This window comes from Apaloderma vittatum, unplaced genomic scaffold (assembly GCF_000703405.1).
Source record: "Apaloderma vittatum isolate BGI_N311 unplaced genomic scaffold, ASM70340v1 scaffold1203, whole genome shotgun sequence".
Taxonomy (NCBI): domain Eukaryota; kingdom Metazoa; phylum Chordata; class Aves; order Trogoniformes; family Trogonidae; genus Apaloderma; species Apaloderma vittatum.
The window spans coordinates 5965-22731 of record NW_009708348.1 but is presented as its reverse complement, the minus strand read 5'-3'; the positions used below and the strand labels follow the sequence as shown (position 1 = coordinate 22731).

The window sequence follows — 16767 nt, the reverse complement described above, 5'->3', positions numbered from 1 at the left end:
TCCCTACACCCATTCCTGTCAACCAGAATAAATCTGAGCAGCAACATGCTTAAGAGGAGAAATTTGGTATACACTTGTAATGTTGTAAAATAACCCCTCTTCCCCAAATACAGCCACAACAGTGCTTCATTATTCAGGGAGAAGGAAGTGTATTGACATAGTACCTGTAGTGTCTGTGCTGTCAATACTGGAGAGAGCATTCTCATCTGATTCTAACATGAGATACTCCTAGTGAAAAAGAGCCAAAACAGTTTTTCAGCAGTACTCATTGCCCCTGCCCCAGTGGGAAAACTATCTGCTCCGTTTCAAGTCTATGGAGGCAGCTGGGAATGCCCAACTCATTCTCTGGAACTTTTTATCCTTTCTGTCATTTCTCCACTTCTTTACAAAATTTCATCTTCCAAGAAGGAAGAAATTCATCTATCTGCTCCACAAAGGCCTTCAGGGAAAGGAAAATGCATCCAACACCTCTCCTCTCAATACTTCAGAGGAGGTCTACATCCCAGAAAAGTTATTTTTCTTCTCAAAGACTAAAAAATTACTAGCCAGAACTAGCAGTTGCTTTCACGGGCTAACTGGGCTTAAACTAAGTTTCACAGTAAGTATCTCTGACCTTGAAAGGCATAATTCATAACAAGACAGCCACAGTTTGGAGACAAGAATCTGAACAGCCACTACACCCAAGCCTCAACCTCACCCTTCATCCCCAGAATACAAATGTGGAAAATACTTATCTTGTGGCATACTGAGAGAAGTAACCACCCGTGGGACTTTCTGACAACAGAAAACCAGGAGGTGTGGGGAAATGCAGGTAAAATAGATTAGTTAAGGCATCCTGAAGGCTTAACTATCAATCTGTATTATTAATCTTGCACAGTCTCCTTAAAATTATCTCTGTGCATGATTTATCAAGGACTATCAAAAGGAGTACTTACTACAGTTAAATTGCTAGGATCACATTAAAAGGTTTCTCCCCCAGAGAATTTCAATAGCAAGGAATGAAAAATGTTTTAACTCTATAAGCTTACAAAGCTGAAAAAAAAAAAACAGAAAAATTTTGTGAGGCAAAAAACAGAGGACTTGGAAGAATTTCTGAAATTGTGAGATCCTTTCACAGCTGGCCAACAGAACTGAGAGTAGGTCAGCGTACCAAATGTTTCAAAATTTCCTACTTGTCCTTCCGCAGCAGCATTAACTAAATCCTCACAGGGGGAACAATGCAGAAAATTTTCAATTTCTACTTCTAATGTCACATGGTCTATGCATTAAGCAGAAAAACAAAAGTTAGCAAAAGCAGGTGAAATTATAACAGTTCCAGATTTCTACAAGCTAGACTGTCTAACTTAGGAATACAATACTAATTCACAGGAGACAAACAACATTGGACATTTCATTCTCTCAGCTTCTTCAGTGAAAATGAGAAAGCTGTAGTTTTATACTTAAACCTCATCTGAAATTTCCTGAATCTTCAAACTAAGAAATTTAATTTGGAAGAATAAATATTCTTTTCAAGAGGTATGGAGAGGGCAATTCCGTTTTCAGAAGTATTTACAAAATAGTAAGCATTACTTGCTGCTTATTAAATGTGATATGAACAATATACATGAAGTTTTTCTCTACACCTCTGCCCCCCACCCACTCCCAAGAAATACATTAAAATTCCTTGGATTGTATCAGTTTCCTACTTCAGAAGTAATTCCTCTTCTTCTCTCTCAAAAGGTACCTATGACAGATACTATGGATCAAACACAGAGTGTGATATGATTCCAAGTTTATCCTATGGGGGTATGGCCTAACATTCAATTCAAAGGAAAAGAATGTTTGGTTTACATCAGATCCAATTTTCTGAAGTAACACTGGACCTCTCAGACTTGTCCTGAAATGTGTTGTCCTTGACACAATATTACTGTATTTTCACGTGCAATACTAAATGTGCCTTTTTTGAGAAGAAACTTCACAAAAATTATTAAATATCCCAATGATATTTTTATTATTTATTTAAACAGGACTTGTACATCACACAGAGCTTAAGAGCATGATTATAAAAACCAATCACTATCCCCCTTTTTTTTTGTAATCACAGAAGAGTTTAAGAGCTGAGTAACTTACACAGAAGTGATAGCACTTAGGTTTTCTGAGGTCTTGGCAATACTAAGTATCTCATAAATCTAATTCTCTACACAGAGAATCACAAGTGTCACCAGGCACATTGGCCCTATTAAAGTATCCTTATTTATCTTTCCAGAGTGGCTTCATCAAATTACTCGATGTACTCACATTTAAAGTTCTGAGCTGCCCAATCTCCTCAGCCCATTCTGTGCTTCTCACATCACACACAGCAGCTGCAGAGACCCTTATTCCCAAAATACAGTTAGACCACCAGGGTAAGTGTATCAGATTGTGTAAGTAACTTCTCAACTATGTAAACAGAAGTCGTTGGAACCTCAGTAAAGGCAGTTTTTCCTTCAGAATAATAATGAACAGCTTTTGTGAGAAATATAGAGCCAACATGTTCAACGCAATATCCCCGTGTAATTCCTTCCGAGATTAAACTACAACATTAATGCTTGTTAAAACAGTACTTATATATATTGTCAGTTGGCTCCATGAATAGGAAATAACATGATTTATTGCAAAGAGTAGATCTCAGACAAACAGGTATTTAGAAGTCCAGTTTGTTATGATTTTATTTCAACAAAAGATGAGTTTAATGTTTTCATGCAACTTTTGCATTTAAGTCTTAAATAATCATGACAGCAGAAATAGTTAAGGAATGCATTAGTTATAGACATTAGTGAATATACAAAAAACCTCAGCATTATAGGTTATACAAAGTAAAGAACATCTTAAATACTTCCCCAAAATACTGCAGCAGCCAAGAAACAGTGATATGCCTTACAAGGGCATAGGAATGTAATTTAGAAATCACACGGGAACTACCCATTTCCTTTAATTTCACAAGACAAAAGCAACATTCAACTCCACACACCAATTTTTTCAAATTATGTCTATACAGTACCATGAGTTTTATCCAAATAGTAAAAGTTAAACACGTTGTTTATTTAGTAAACAATTACGTGGTAATTCTCTATGACCCTTCTTCCTTGGTTTTACCTGGAGTAGCCACGTTATTTAAAAGAGGGCAGGTTTGGCACTTTTATACTGATGTCACCAATATTAATATTTCTTGGGATCTCTGGCAGATTCATATTCTTTACAGCTGAAACAGCCCGGGCTGGAGCTCCTGCTAAACCAGCCTGTGTATAAAGTGAGGGAAAATGCAAGTCAGGCAACATTGGTCACACAACAATTCACTACCAATATACACACACAACTAACTTTTCAAGTACTTCCATGGTTACACAATTAGAAAGACCAGATGGTAACTGTGTTTGGAATGAAATGGGTTATTTGGAAATATTAAACCAGAAGGAGAAAACAGTTCACACATTCCTTTTTATGTGGTAAAACATGTAATGTCAACTTGATGGAAAATTATGTGGGGAGGAATATGAGGCTTACCGAAGCGTGTGTCATGTATAGCTTACAGAACAGACTCAAGGTGTCTGTAGTCCAATGAGCTGTCTTTGTCTCTTACCTATTCTAAAAGTCCACATGGTTCACAACTGACTAACACTAGTTTAAGGTTCAGAATACCTAACCTCAAAGTAACAAGCTACTGAATATCAGTTGAAACATGTTACTAATCTTAATGAATATATATATATATATATGTATATAAGGTATTTCAAGGCGGCTTAGCCTAAAATGAAAGGATTAACAACTTGCATTTGTGGGTGATAAAGCGCATGCCAAGAGATCATTTTAATAGACCAACTCGAGTAATCTTCTGTCCCACAATATCTAATTATATGCTAATGTACCTGCAGCCCCTCAGGCACACTAGATCATTACATAATACCTGGTTACGTCAAATTAAACACTGAAGTACCTATTTTGTATTAAAGCCCTCTACTGTATGCAGTCTCTCTTCATTCAAAGCCAGATACTTTCTGTATAAATATGCAAATTTTACCACATAGAAGTTCATTACTGACTTCCATTTGGTTCTGCCTTTTAGATAAAATAACTGCCAAGTCTACACACTGGGGTATATTACTGAAATGCTAACAAAGATGATTTACAGCTTAGAGGTCTGGTGGCATACCAAATATGATATTTCTATTGCTTCTGAAGAACACGTCTTCAAAACCTCATTATTTTAAGGACTATTAATAAAGGCCAGCACCTAAGTTGTTAATGTATTTGATGCTGTCCAGAAAAGGCACCTTGCATGTGAAGTACAGAAATAGTTCTCCTATAAGTTCAGATTATCTATGTATATTTAGAATTAGCTATGTGGTTTTATTTCACAATTGCCACAGAAGAGTAAAAATCATGTTTGTTCTTACTGAGGGGGGAAAAAAAGGAAGATTTTTTTAAACAGAGCTCTAATTTGCAGAGCAAAAAAAAATACATCACATTGCAAATTCTGTGACTGTGTAAAAAAAATTAACTTTTATTGTGATGTCCCAGGAGTAGGATAAAAAATATTGAAAAATAATAAAGACCACAAATTGATTTTTCAGAACTACTATTTTCAGAGTGTGGCATGTTTCAGGCCAGTAAAAAAGGAGCAATCCACAAGAAATGAAGCAACATGCTAATAACTGGTTAAACAAGAGACTAAACCTGTAGAAACAGAAGGTCTTTCATGACAAGACTGTCAAAGACTGAAGAAATCAGTCCATTTGTAGTAAAATAATTCTGAGCAAGAATACAGCAAAACGAAACAACAAAAATTTCTGGAAAAGTTTGTGTCCTACTTGAATAGTGTTGGTAGGTGACTACTGCTCGAAGTATAATCTTTTCAGATTCTTGATTTTCATTGAAATTACCAGGGAGTACACCTGACACCCTCAATACTCCACAAAAGAGGACAGACACGCCATAGAATCATAGACTGGCCTAGGCTGGAAGGGACCTTAGAGATCATTTAATCCAACCTCCCTGTCATGGGCAGGGACGCCACCTCTCAACTAGATCAGGCAACACATGGGGACCGAACAGGAATAAACTCCTCAGATTACAACTCTACTTTTCCAAGGCTCTCAAAAAAATCTTCTCCCTTTTAGCAATCTCTTATAAGAAATAAATTCAAGGTGAAACTAACATAAGATTTCCACTTAAAATCCTGCCTACTATTCTCCTTATCCCTTCTGCAATGTAACCTACAATCAAAAAAAAACACCATTAAAGCTTCTGATCTTGAACTAACCCTTTTTATATCATGTGGAAAGGCTAAAGGATCATAAATCCCTAGATTTTAGTCACAGGAGGATTCCCAGTAACAGAAACAGAGACCAGAGAGCCATGAGTCATCCGTTACATGCGACATGCCAAAGTTGGGAAAGACATGTGCAGGGAGAGGAGAAAGATCAGGAAATTTCTGATGTAATCAAATTATCTGCTCTCACTTTGGCCCTGACATAATCCAAATTACTGGTTTTCAGAAGTATGTGAGAACTTTGAAATACTTCTTTGAAAATCAAGAGGACATCTGTGAAATTTTATCAGATAAAACAATAAATGTATGTCCTTTTAATTTGATTCTATCCTTTAAATTCTATATTCAGTAACTGTAGAAAAATTCTTTAAGCACAACCAGAAGTGGGGCAATGTAAACTGTTTTCCATAGAAAAGATGATAATACTAAAGTAGTAACAAAAGCAATGAATTATACAATTTGTAACTGAAACAACGGGAAACCAGAAAAATATCATAAGTGAGGGACATGGTCCACACAAACAGGCATGGCTGGCAGTTCAGAAGAAAGATGCCTTCTAGGTGACTAGGATGGAGATTCCTTACCCTAACTTAATGGAAGTTAATTACTCTTGATGGACAGATAAAAGTTTCAGTATAACTGGTCTTTATTTTTACCTACCTGCAGCTATCCTCATTACTCAGACTTACAGTCCCTGCCTCCCGCCCCAATGGCATAAGATACAATGGAGACATAATTGAGAATTATTTAAGATATCACAATTTACATGACCATTGCCCTTCCGCCCCCCTATACCATCACATCTTCGAACAGTCACACGTCATGAGGACTATTCTGGATCAGGATCAATGAAGATTCCTGACAAGAGTCCTATGAATTTCAGATTACCTTGGGGTTTCTTTTTTGCCAGTGAGATCGTCTTTCACTATCATATGCTGGAGTACAGATTTTCAAACTATTACAATCTCTTCTCCTGTAATTCTTTATATTACGTGTGTTCGTAATTCAATGTATACATAATATGCATAGCAGAATGCTATTTATCACAATTAATGTCAATCCTATCAACCACAATACAGTTATACAGTATTTCAAGAACAGAGTAAACAGTTCATGAAAAATGTCTCATGGATAAAATGATTGAAAAGTACTTAAACTTCCAACTAGGATAACTAATAAGTTCATAGAATCATAGAATGGCCTAGGCTGGAAGGGACCTTAGAGATCATCTAGTCCAACCTCCCTGTCATGGGCAGGGACGCCTCTCAACTAGACCAGGCAACACACGGGGCCCGAGCGGGAATCGAACCCGCGACCTCGGTGTTGGTCATTGTTGTCAGCACCGCTGCTCAAACCGCTGAGCTAACCGGCCCCCTAAATAAGTTATTTGAAGTGCTAGTATAGCCTTAGCATTTCTTTTGAGCATGTCAGAGAGTGAACTAGTGTGCAGTCCTAGTTTATTTGTAATTTCTTTACAGAAAGTGAACTGTATTTACAAACACAACAGTACTACAAGAAGTACTTCTGGCCCACCACACTTTTAAGGAGTTTTGTAGAGGTACTTGATTAAAAGAGCCATCACTGAAACCTTGAACTGGATAAGTTTCAATTGCCCTTTTAATCAAATAATTCAGAATATAAGTTAGTGAGGTGCAAAGAAAAAACTTTCACTTGAGGGGAAAAAATAGCAACAAAAATAACAAAAAATCCCCATCAAACCAAAATGCAGCAACCTTTAAACATGCAGCGAATGATGAATTGTCTGTCACAGCAAGCAAATAACTTAAGCAAGTGACAAATGAAACTTCTTTAGACATATAAATGAAATTTCAGAAATACAATATGAATTGCATACAGCTGGTATTACAATAAGCCAATACACCACATTTCTGCCACAGCTGCTTTGTCTTCTCAACTTCATTTGATATTGAAGGTTGTACTTTCATGTAATGCTGTATATTAAAATTTTAGGTTCAGTTACCGCAAAATATGTTAGTAAACATGTTTACATACTCCTAGAGTGAAAGAGCAATTGCAAAACAATGATGTTATTTTGAGGACTGAAATGGACACATTTACTAACAGAACTCTTACTCTACTGGTCCTAAAATATCAAGTAAGAAACATGAGCTGTTATTAGTTTACCAAGGTCATTATTTACCACTACAAGAATCAGTTTTCTTTGTTCTTATCATAACCGTTTCCCAGAATGCTCTACGGGTAGCTTTACAAGGAAGTGATCCCAGAAATAATTGTTTTACTTTTTAAAAAGAAATTCAGAAAGTATTGCACATCACAAACATAGTTAATATGCATATACAAATAGAAAAAAAAAATATTTAAAACCACTACCTCAAATAACTCTAGACAGAGCTAGCTATCACAAAAATAAACATGTAAAAAATTACAGCCTACTGGAAAACAAAATAATGAAGGCTAATGCTTTGCAAAATAAGCAACTCCTTTCTAGATATTTTGGAGGTACTAGGACCTCTCTGCTGCTGGTGTTTAATATTAATGCTTCTTTCCAGAACAAGTATGACTTCAAAGCAGCAGGGTTATGAAATCATGAGAGGATGGAATACATAATATAAAGGAATGATTATGTCCCTTGTTTATGAAGTTAAATAAATGAACATAATTAGAGAAAAAACAAAATGAAGTCTGCAAGTATATCAAAATGAGGCCAAACAGATAAGACTTAAGACATACTCTTGGAAATTTTAAGCACTTGAATCACAAAGAGAGTAATGGATGGGAATGATTAATTATTTGTTCGTTTGTTTTTCATTGCCAGACCCAAAAATAAAAACAGAATATGTGTGAGCAAAACAGAAAAACAGCTTTGCACAACTTAAAGAAAAAAAAAAAGCAAAAAACCAAACAACAACCTGAAATAAAACTTCCTACTGTTACAATGAAATACAGATTATATGTTACACATAGTGTTGACATATTAGGCAGAGGAAGGTAATTTGCTTCATTTTCTTCATATGCTATAGCACACTTCAAATTTAGGTAAAATGTCTCATCCGCCCCAAAAATATTTTCACGGTTTACAGATTGCTGCTACTAAATCCAATTAGAGAATTATATTTGTTAAAGGCATTAGATTGCTTTATCCTAAAAAGATCATGAAAAAAGTAAAAGAACTAAGTTATTCATATGTTAAATAAACTTCATCTGCTTAAGATTCTAGCTATTTAAAATACTTGCAGTTTGAATAAACACATACTTAAAATGAGTGGAAATGTATTTTGAAGTACTGCAATTAACACTGATTAACATTGAAACTGTTGAGCTGAACTAAATGTTTCAAACAGCAAATGATGGGGGACAATGACCATAAACTGAACTTCAGACACATTTTTCTCCACCTTTTTCAGCTCCTTGTTAATATTCACACTCAGTGACTGCAGTTACCAAGATGTCATAAAGCAAAAATCCAGTGGTTCAGACTGCAAGGGCAGCAAATGTACATCTGAAGCTGAGTACACGTTGACAGCCCTTCTCATTTTTTCTTTCATATTCTTAAGATAAAAAGATCATCTTCGGTATTTCAATATAATCTTTACAAATTTCATTGATAATTTTATTCTGTTGGTATAAAACTAATTAAGTTGGTTTAGTGTCTTTTTTTTTTTTAAAATGTTTTGTTCACTTGAAACTTGTTCTGAAACTTCTCTTTGCAGGGAGGTAAAAGTTCTTTGTTTTCATTTGGAAATACTAAAAGGTTAAGCAAAGGAGTTCATACTATTATTTCATATTATCAAGTACAAAATTGTCTCAATATGGAAGCTATTTTTATTACATCATCACATTTTGTTATCTGTGTGTTCAATTTCTAGCAAGATTCGTTTTGCAGGTTTTTTTGTTAATAGTTACAAAAGTTCATATTCCCTTGATTCTTAAACAATGATACAAAGAAAAGTTAAATTCTAAAATGTAGGAAGAGAAATAAAATAAAAAATATGATGTCAATGGAAAGCTAGTAAAATACACTATAGCCAATAAAAAGATGAGGGAACTACAAGAAGAAACTAGCACAAAAAGTAGGCTACAAGGACTAGTATGGGTAATTTTACACAAAATTTTTGAGTCTGGCCTATATAATTTATTGCTTTTGACATCATTTTGCTTTCCCTTTTTGTTAAAAGTACATTTTTTCTAAAAGTCAGCAATACCTTTGTCTACCTGTCCTGTCTGGGAGACTGAAAGATAAAAGTCTGTAAGAGAGAAGAATGGAAAGAGCTAGAAAAGATCAGGAGGTTCAGAAAAAATGAGGTCCAACGTAAAAGTCTAAGACACACACAGTTGAACGCTCCAAATAGAGAAGAGGTAGCCCAAGTTTACCTACAATACTTCCAGAGGTTCTAGATAAAATCCCAATGACCCCTCTCCCAAAAATTCCCTCCCTTAAGCACAATGATCCTTTGGATTTAAGAGAATTGACCAGAAAACCATTAACGAAAAACACTAAACTGGAAAGTAGGGAAATGCATTTAAGATAACATTTCTCTGGGTAGAAATAGATTTTTCTTTGTAATCCATTCGAGTAATGCAAGAGCTGAATCAGAAATCAAAGCTAGGGACTCCCTCATAGTGTTGTGAATAATTAATCTCTGTTGAAAGCATTAACAAATTCATTGAGTTGGTAACTTCACTCAGGTATTTGTGAATTTAATAAATACATTAGATCTTCACTGAGTTCTAACTGAAAGCCTGTTTAAAAACTTCATACATAATTAAACAAATACCTGAAGTCAAATGGTTAAATTTTGCATATCAAGGGAAGCCAGGCAGGCACAATGCAATATTTAAAATATTTCTTAAAATGTAGCTCTGTTACACTTTATTAGCTTCATCATTTCAGCTATAAAAGACAATTTAACCTTAAAGCAGCTGTTTTATGGATGCAAGAACTATGATGGAGTTCTAACAAGCCAAACAGACTAAAGAGAGACCTGTTGTGGCATAGGTGGCAGTCCCATGAACTACAGACTATATCTATAATAATTCCTAAATTTAAAAAATATTTTTACATCAAAGAAAACTAAGATCCACTAGTTTTGATTTCTTAGTGACCAGCATTCAAAAATACTATTATTACTGATTTTGATTTACATTAATTGGATTTTCTTGTATCTTGAAAATACATGTTCAAGAAAGGTTGAAAGATGTCCAATCTTGATCAAAAAGACAAAAGGAAAAGAAATAGCAATCAGGAAATTTCTGTGGATATACATAAAACAAATTATTAATGATGTGACGAAATAGTTACCATGTATTGTGAAGTATCTCAGGACTACAGTAACTGTTAAATTTGAAGAGAAACAGTCACCGAACAACAATAAAAAAAAAAAAGGCAAAAAAACCCCCACACCCCAACCATGTGTGGTGAGCAGACTACGAAATGTACTTCTCCATTCCAGTCACTAAGTGTTTTCATTTATACTGCTACTTCTTTACCCTCTACAATTCACTGCTGAATGTAAAGGAACAAGTTGCTATTTGCCTTGCATATAGCCTGAGATTTACATTTTTTTTACGTATCTTCTACCACCTATACTAAAACCATCTTAAAAGAAAGTGTGACTTACTAATGAATAATGAAAAACAGCAAGTATTGCAGCTGGCTGCACTGAATTTATGTGCTTCAGGTGACTAGTCAGAGACTGGACTACAGTTGATTTATTAAAGAATTCACATAATTAAGAATAAATACCTTAACTAAATGCTTTTAGGCAAAACTGATATTCACATAATGCACTGTAGGACACTAAGTCACTTTTCCACCAAGGAAAAAAAATGTATACAGAAGTTACTCAGATATAGTAAAAATTTATAAAGAAGAACGGCAAATATTCATCTCTTATTAATGGTTCATTCTGAGTTTGAGGAAAAGTGTTAAAATCAACATTTTGGACACCATAATATACAATACAATCCTCCTGGATGTATGCACTCTATCATATCATACCTAACTTTTTCCTGTTTTTCACACAGTGTTTTCCTGTTCTTGAATACAGCTTGGAAGTTGTACAAAACTAACAATTAAATGTATTACAAAACTTGAAGTGGTGCAGTGTCAGGCTGCAGAATTAGGAGAACAGTATTCATTGCACCACAAAAAAGCAGAAGAGTTCATTTCTGTCTTTGTTACGTTTACGTTAAAACTAGAAAGTTCTTTAGATCTTCTCCAAAAAACGCCATTTAGTTCATCCTTGTGCCACTTGCAATATTTCAATCTACTCAACTGACTTCAGCTTTAGAAAGAGTCTCCAATTCAAGCAAAGGTTTGTTTAGAAATTTGAATATTAACACTTCAAAAATCAGATGATGTGTTCTGCTGCGCAAGTATTCTGATCAGTAAGAATCAATCACATTTAATGACAATGTACTAGTAGTATTTTGGCTAAAAAGCACATCTGATGATGTTAAAAATACAGTACTATTCTGTGTCATAGCTTAAACAATTCTAAAAATCTTTCCTTAGTTTAAAACTCTTTATCTCAACAGCTTCCGTGATTATCCTTGCTCAGTTTGTTACATGCATATATAGAATATCATTTTCTCACTCAAACCTACTCAGTCAAATACTATATATTCAGATTAACAAAATGACAGAATATGGCTTTAAATTCTATCTGCTGTATTTCAGTCCAATTTATTATTTTGTGTTGCAGTTTTATTATGACCCTAAACATACTGCCATTTATTTCAGGTGCTAGAAATATACTAGCAAACAGGAATATGTAGCATTTGTACAAACACTTTTCCTCTTTATCAAATTTCATTTATGTGTTATAGTCACTAGTCCACCATAAAAAATACACTGGAAATAAGATGCTGTCTGCAAGAGGAACTTAGAGAACTACAGAAGTATCTCTATAGCAATGGTACACAATCCTATTAGATACGAATAGCAAAAACTAATGAGTAGTGACTCTACGTAATTATTATTATGATGAAAGGTATGACATCCTAACTTAACAATACATTGTCAATTTCTGGCATTACAAGCAAGCAACTGTATGTAGTTTGCTACTGAAGGATAAACTGCATTATATAGCATGCATTTACTACAACATATTTTTAGTTTAGAAGCTACATGGCACATCACTCTTACCTCAGACTTCTCCAGTTTATTTTGAGCATCAATCTGAGTGACAATTTCATTCATGTTGGTCTCCAAAACCATTCCACCCATCACCATTTCAGCCAATATATTATGGACCTAAAAAAGACAAAAAGAAAATTTAAAAATTCAGAAGTGTTCTACATGCATCTGAACAAATGGTATCAAGATTCCTCAGTACAGGAGCACATATATTCTGTAAGTCAATTAATGTTAGCAACTCTTTTAAAAAAAAACATTTGAGAACAAAACTTAGTATTTATTTATCCAGTATCTTCTTTGCTCACAGATATGCTACAGGCTTATCAGCTATACCACTTAGGATATCAGTGCTAGATGAAATATCCACATACATCTTTTCTTTCAGTACTTGTTTTAATTAGCATCAACAGTAATAATACCTCACTCAAAGCATAAGGAAACAGTCTATAGCTGTACACAAATAGGAGTCAGTAAATACACTGTATGGGCTATCTGAAATACTGAAACCAAAAAACTCACATAACTTTGCAATTGGCTACAACTTTGCATAGAATTATTTCACAGACTCCTAATGAAAGATATAATGTGTTCCACAGTGTCACTGGAAAAAAATGATGACTTTTCAGGCAATGCACAATTTTACTTATATGGAAGGCTTGATAATGTAAGTTGATGATGCAAAAAGTTGATTTGTTTGTTAGTATTTAAAAGAAAATATCAAATATGGAAACTATTATAACAACAATAGTAAAATATACACAAAAATGCCTTCTTTTTTTTTTTTCCTAAGCAAGAATGTTTACAGTATCCACTAGTGGAAGACTCTACCACTGGGGTTGGTCACAGATTGCCACTGTAAGAAGGTCTGGCTAAAGAAGAGAATTTAAGTGAATCAACACATATCAGATTTCGTAATTCCTTAGGGAGTAGATGGTACAAGAGGCATATTTTAGAAGTAGACAGATATGCAGTTTCAATCACAATCACATCATTCCAGGATCAGTGAAGTTTTTAAACTTATACACAGGTTTATCCAGCCTTCCTGACTACTCCACAACTTTAAGCCATGTGGGATTCTCCTCAGAATACAGAAAGTCCAGCTATTACAATACACAAAGCCAGGATTTTTTCTTTTCTAGTTTCTGTATGGGCATTATACAGACTTACAGAAGGGCTAAAATAATACAGGTCTCCCTACAGAACTAAAAAATTTTCTGGCTAGTTTTATCTAAGCTAAGTGATTACTGTGAAGTAACTGTGAAGTGGATATTGTCTATCTAGACTTTTGAAAAGCATTCAGCACTGTTCCACATAGAATACTGATACAAAAACCGGCCGCTCATGGCCTGGATGAGCATACGATCTGCTGGATAAAGCCCTGCTTGGACAGACGGGCCCAAAGAGTGGTTGTCAATGGAGTTAAATCCAGCTGGCGGCCGGTCACAAGTGGTGTTCGCAGGGCTCAGGGTTGGGATCACTTCTGTTCAACATCTTTATTGATGACCTTGATAAGGACACTGAAGGGATCATCAGTAAGTTCACAGATGACACCAAGTTGGGTGGGACTGCTGATCTGCACAAGGATAGGGAGGTTCTACAGAGGGACTTGGATAGACTGGATCGATGGCCCAAGGTTAATGGGATGAGCTTCAACATGGCCAAGTGCCAGGAATTGCACTTGGGCCACAACAACCCCCTGCAGCGCTACAGGCTTGGGGACGTGTGGCTGGAGAGCTGCCTGGCAGAAAGGGACATGAGGGTCCCAATTAACAAGCAGCTGCACAGGAGCCAGCAGTGTGCCCAGGTGGCCAAGAAGGCCAGTGACATCCTGGCTTGTATTAGAAACAGTGTGACCAGCAGGAGTAGGGAGGTGATTGTCTCCCTGTACTCGGCACTGGTGAGGCCTCACCTTGAGGATTGTGTTCAGTTTTGGGCCCCTCAATACAAGATGGATGTTGAGCTGATAGAGGGAGCACAGAGGAGGGCAACAAAGCTGGTGAAGGGCCTAGAAAATAAATCTTATGAGGGAGCTGGGGCTGTTCAGTTTGAAGAAGAGGAGGCTGAGGGGAGACCTCATTGCTGTCTACAACTACCTGAAAGGACATTGTAGAGAGGTTGGTGCTGGTCTCTTCTCACTGGTAGTTGGTAGTAGAACTAGAGGAAATGGCCACAAGCTGCAACAGGGGAGATTTAGGCTCAATGTTAGAAAATTTTTTTCACAGAAAGAGTAGTCAGACATTGCAATGGGCTGCCCAGGGAGGTGGCTGAGTCACCTTCCCTGGAGGTGTTTAAAGGTCAGTTAGATGTAGTGTTGGGAGATATGGTTTAGGTGTGGACTCTGTAGAGTAGGGTTACAGGTTGGACTTGATGATCCAAAGGGTCTTTTCCAACCTGAATGTTTCTGTGATTTCTAAGTTATTCTTTTCCATCTCTAAATAAAAATACAGCATAACAGTGCAAATACCATCTCTTGTTACTGCAAATTATAGATTTGGATTGTGTTTTCTTTTTAAAAATGCACCTGGCTTTGAAACAACCACCACATTCATAATCTCCAGATTTAATGCAAGTATTACTCATTTTGCTCTTTTTGGGAGAGCTGATGATGCCAAATAAGAAATTCCAGCTGTAACCATAGCCTCAACTAATAGCCCCAAAACTCAGAAACTATCCACTTCAAAGTCAAAAAATATTTCCATTGTTGAAGGATAAATTTTAATTTGTGGAAGATACCTGAAACTGCATTGATAAGTACATGAGAGACTAAATTCCAGCTTACAACCTGGAGAAAAATATTAATTTATTTTCCTCTTAGTATTCCTGAAAGCTTTGTTAAATTCTCGGATTGGGCTTTTCCTTTACAGCACAGGAATACTGCATATGTATTTCTGACTAAAGAGACAAAAAATGACATCTCAGTAAGTTCCTGCTAACTTCACAGAACCAGCTGTGGAAGTCCAGTAGGACATAAAAAAAAAAATGCAGAAAAGCAGGCCTTAATCTTTACAGATTATTCATCTCTGTTTTAAAATAAAACAAGAAGCAATGACTGATGTTATTCTCAAACTAAAAAAAGACCCATTTTCCCAGGTAATTGATAACAGCTTCCTGATATGAAATTCTGATACGCTAAAGCTCTAAAATAACAAATTCCATATGAAACCTACACTGAATGACTGAAAAGATTGAGTACCTTATTAGGTTTTCATGCATTCTGAAATAGATTACAAGCTGTATTTAAAAAGAAATGTAATGAAATTATGCAAGTTTCGGAACCTATTTTCCCCCTCCAATAGGTAAAGTTAAGCAATTATAGTCCTGTCAACACCACTCACAACAGAGAGTGCTACTGGCATGGTAAACATATAGCATATTAAACTATATTTAGAATGTTGCATCCAGTTTGGGGCCTCCATGCGCAAGAAAGACAGTGAACTGGAGTGAGTTCAGCACGGGACCACCAAAATGGTTGGTGCTAGTGCGTTTGTCCTGGGCAGAGAGGCTGGAGCACCAGGGCTGGTTCAGGCTGAATGAGGTGGGGACGTGGCAACACCTAACAGCAGCCTCCAGTGCCTACAACTGGCTGTTAAGAGCCAGGATCTTCTCAGCAGGGCAAGGACGAGTGGGGCTGGGACCAGCCATAACAAACCCTTCCTCCTTCCCTGTGTCCAGGAGCAAAGTATACCGACAAAGAGGAAGGCAGGAAAGAATGCTAGAAGATCTGCCTGGATGAGCAAGGAGCTACTGGACACACTGTCACACCAAAAGAAACTTTACAAGGAGTGGAAGACAGGATGGCTAGAGTGGGGGCATGTAAGGAAGCTGCCCGAGCAGCAAGACACCAGGTTAGAAAAGCGAAAGCTCAGTTAGAATTAAATCTAGCCAGGGAGATCAAGGGAAACAGCAAAAGTTTCTTTAGGTGTATTAATTGTAAGAAAAAGAACAGTGAGGGTCTGGGCCCCCTCAGAAAGGAAACAGGTGAACTGGTGACAAGTGATGTGGAGAAGGCCAAGGTACTTAAGGACTTCTTTTCCTCTGTCTTCACTGGCAAGGGCTCCAGCCACACTTCCAAAGTCGCAGAAGACAATGGCAGGGGTTGGATGAAAGAACTGCCCATTGTAACCAAAGATCAGGTTCGTGACCATTTGAAGAACCTGAAAGTGTACAAGTCCATGGGACCCAATAGGATCAGTACTGGGACCAGTCTCATTAAAACATCTTCATCAGCGACATGGACAGTGGCACTGAGTGCACCCTCAGCAAGTCTGCAGACAACACCAAGCTGTGTGGGGTGGCTGACACACTGGAGGGTAGGGATGCCATCCAGAGGGACCTCGACAGGCTGGAGACATGGGCCCAG

The 16767-nt window shown here is 36.5% G+C and overlaps 1 protein-coding gene across 1 annotated transcript in view; it reads right to left on the bottom strand.

The window, feature by feature from the left end:
- Positions 1 to 2666: 2666 nt before the first annotated feature.
- The window catches only part of LOC104271734 (AP-3 complex subunit sigma-1-like), a gene marked incomplete at its 5' end in the record, with an annotated part of 17861 nt that continues 3760 nt past the window's right edge, over positions 2667 to 16767 (bottom strand). The window contains 2 exons of the mRNA XM_009866509.1: positions 2667 to 3257; positions 12417 to 12524. Coding sequence (XP_009864811.1) covers positions 3129 to 3257; positions 12417 to 12524 — 237 coding nt within the window. The remainder of the gene's footprint in view (positions 3258 to 12416; positions 12525 to 16767) is intronic.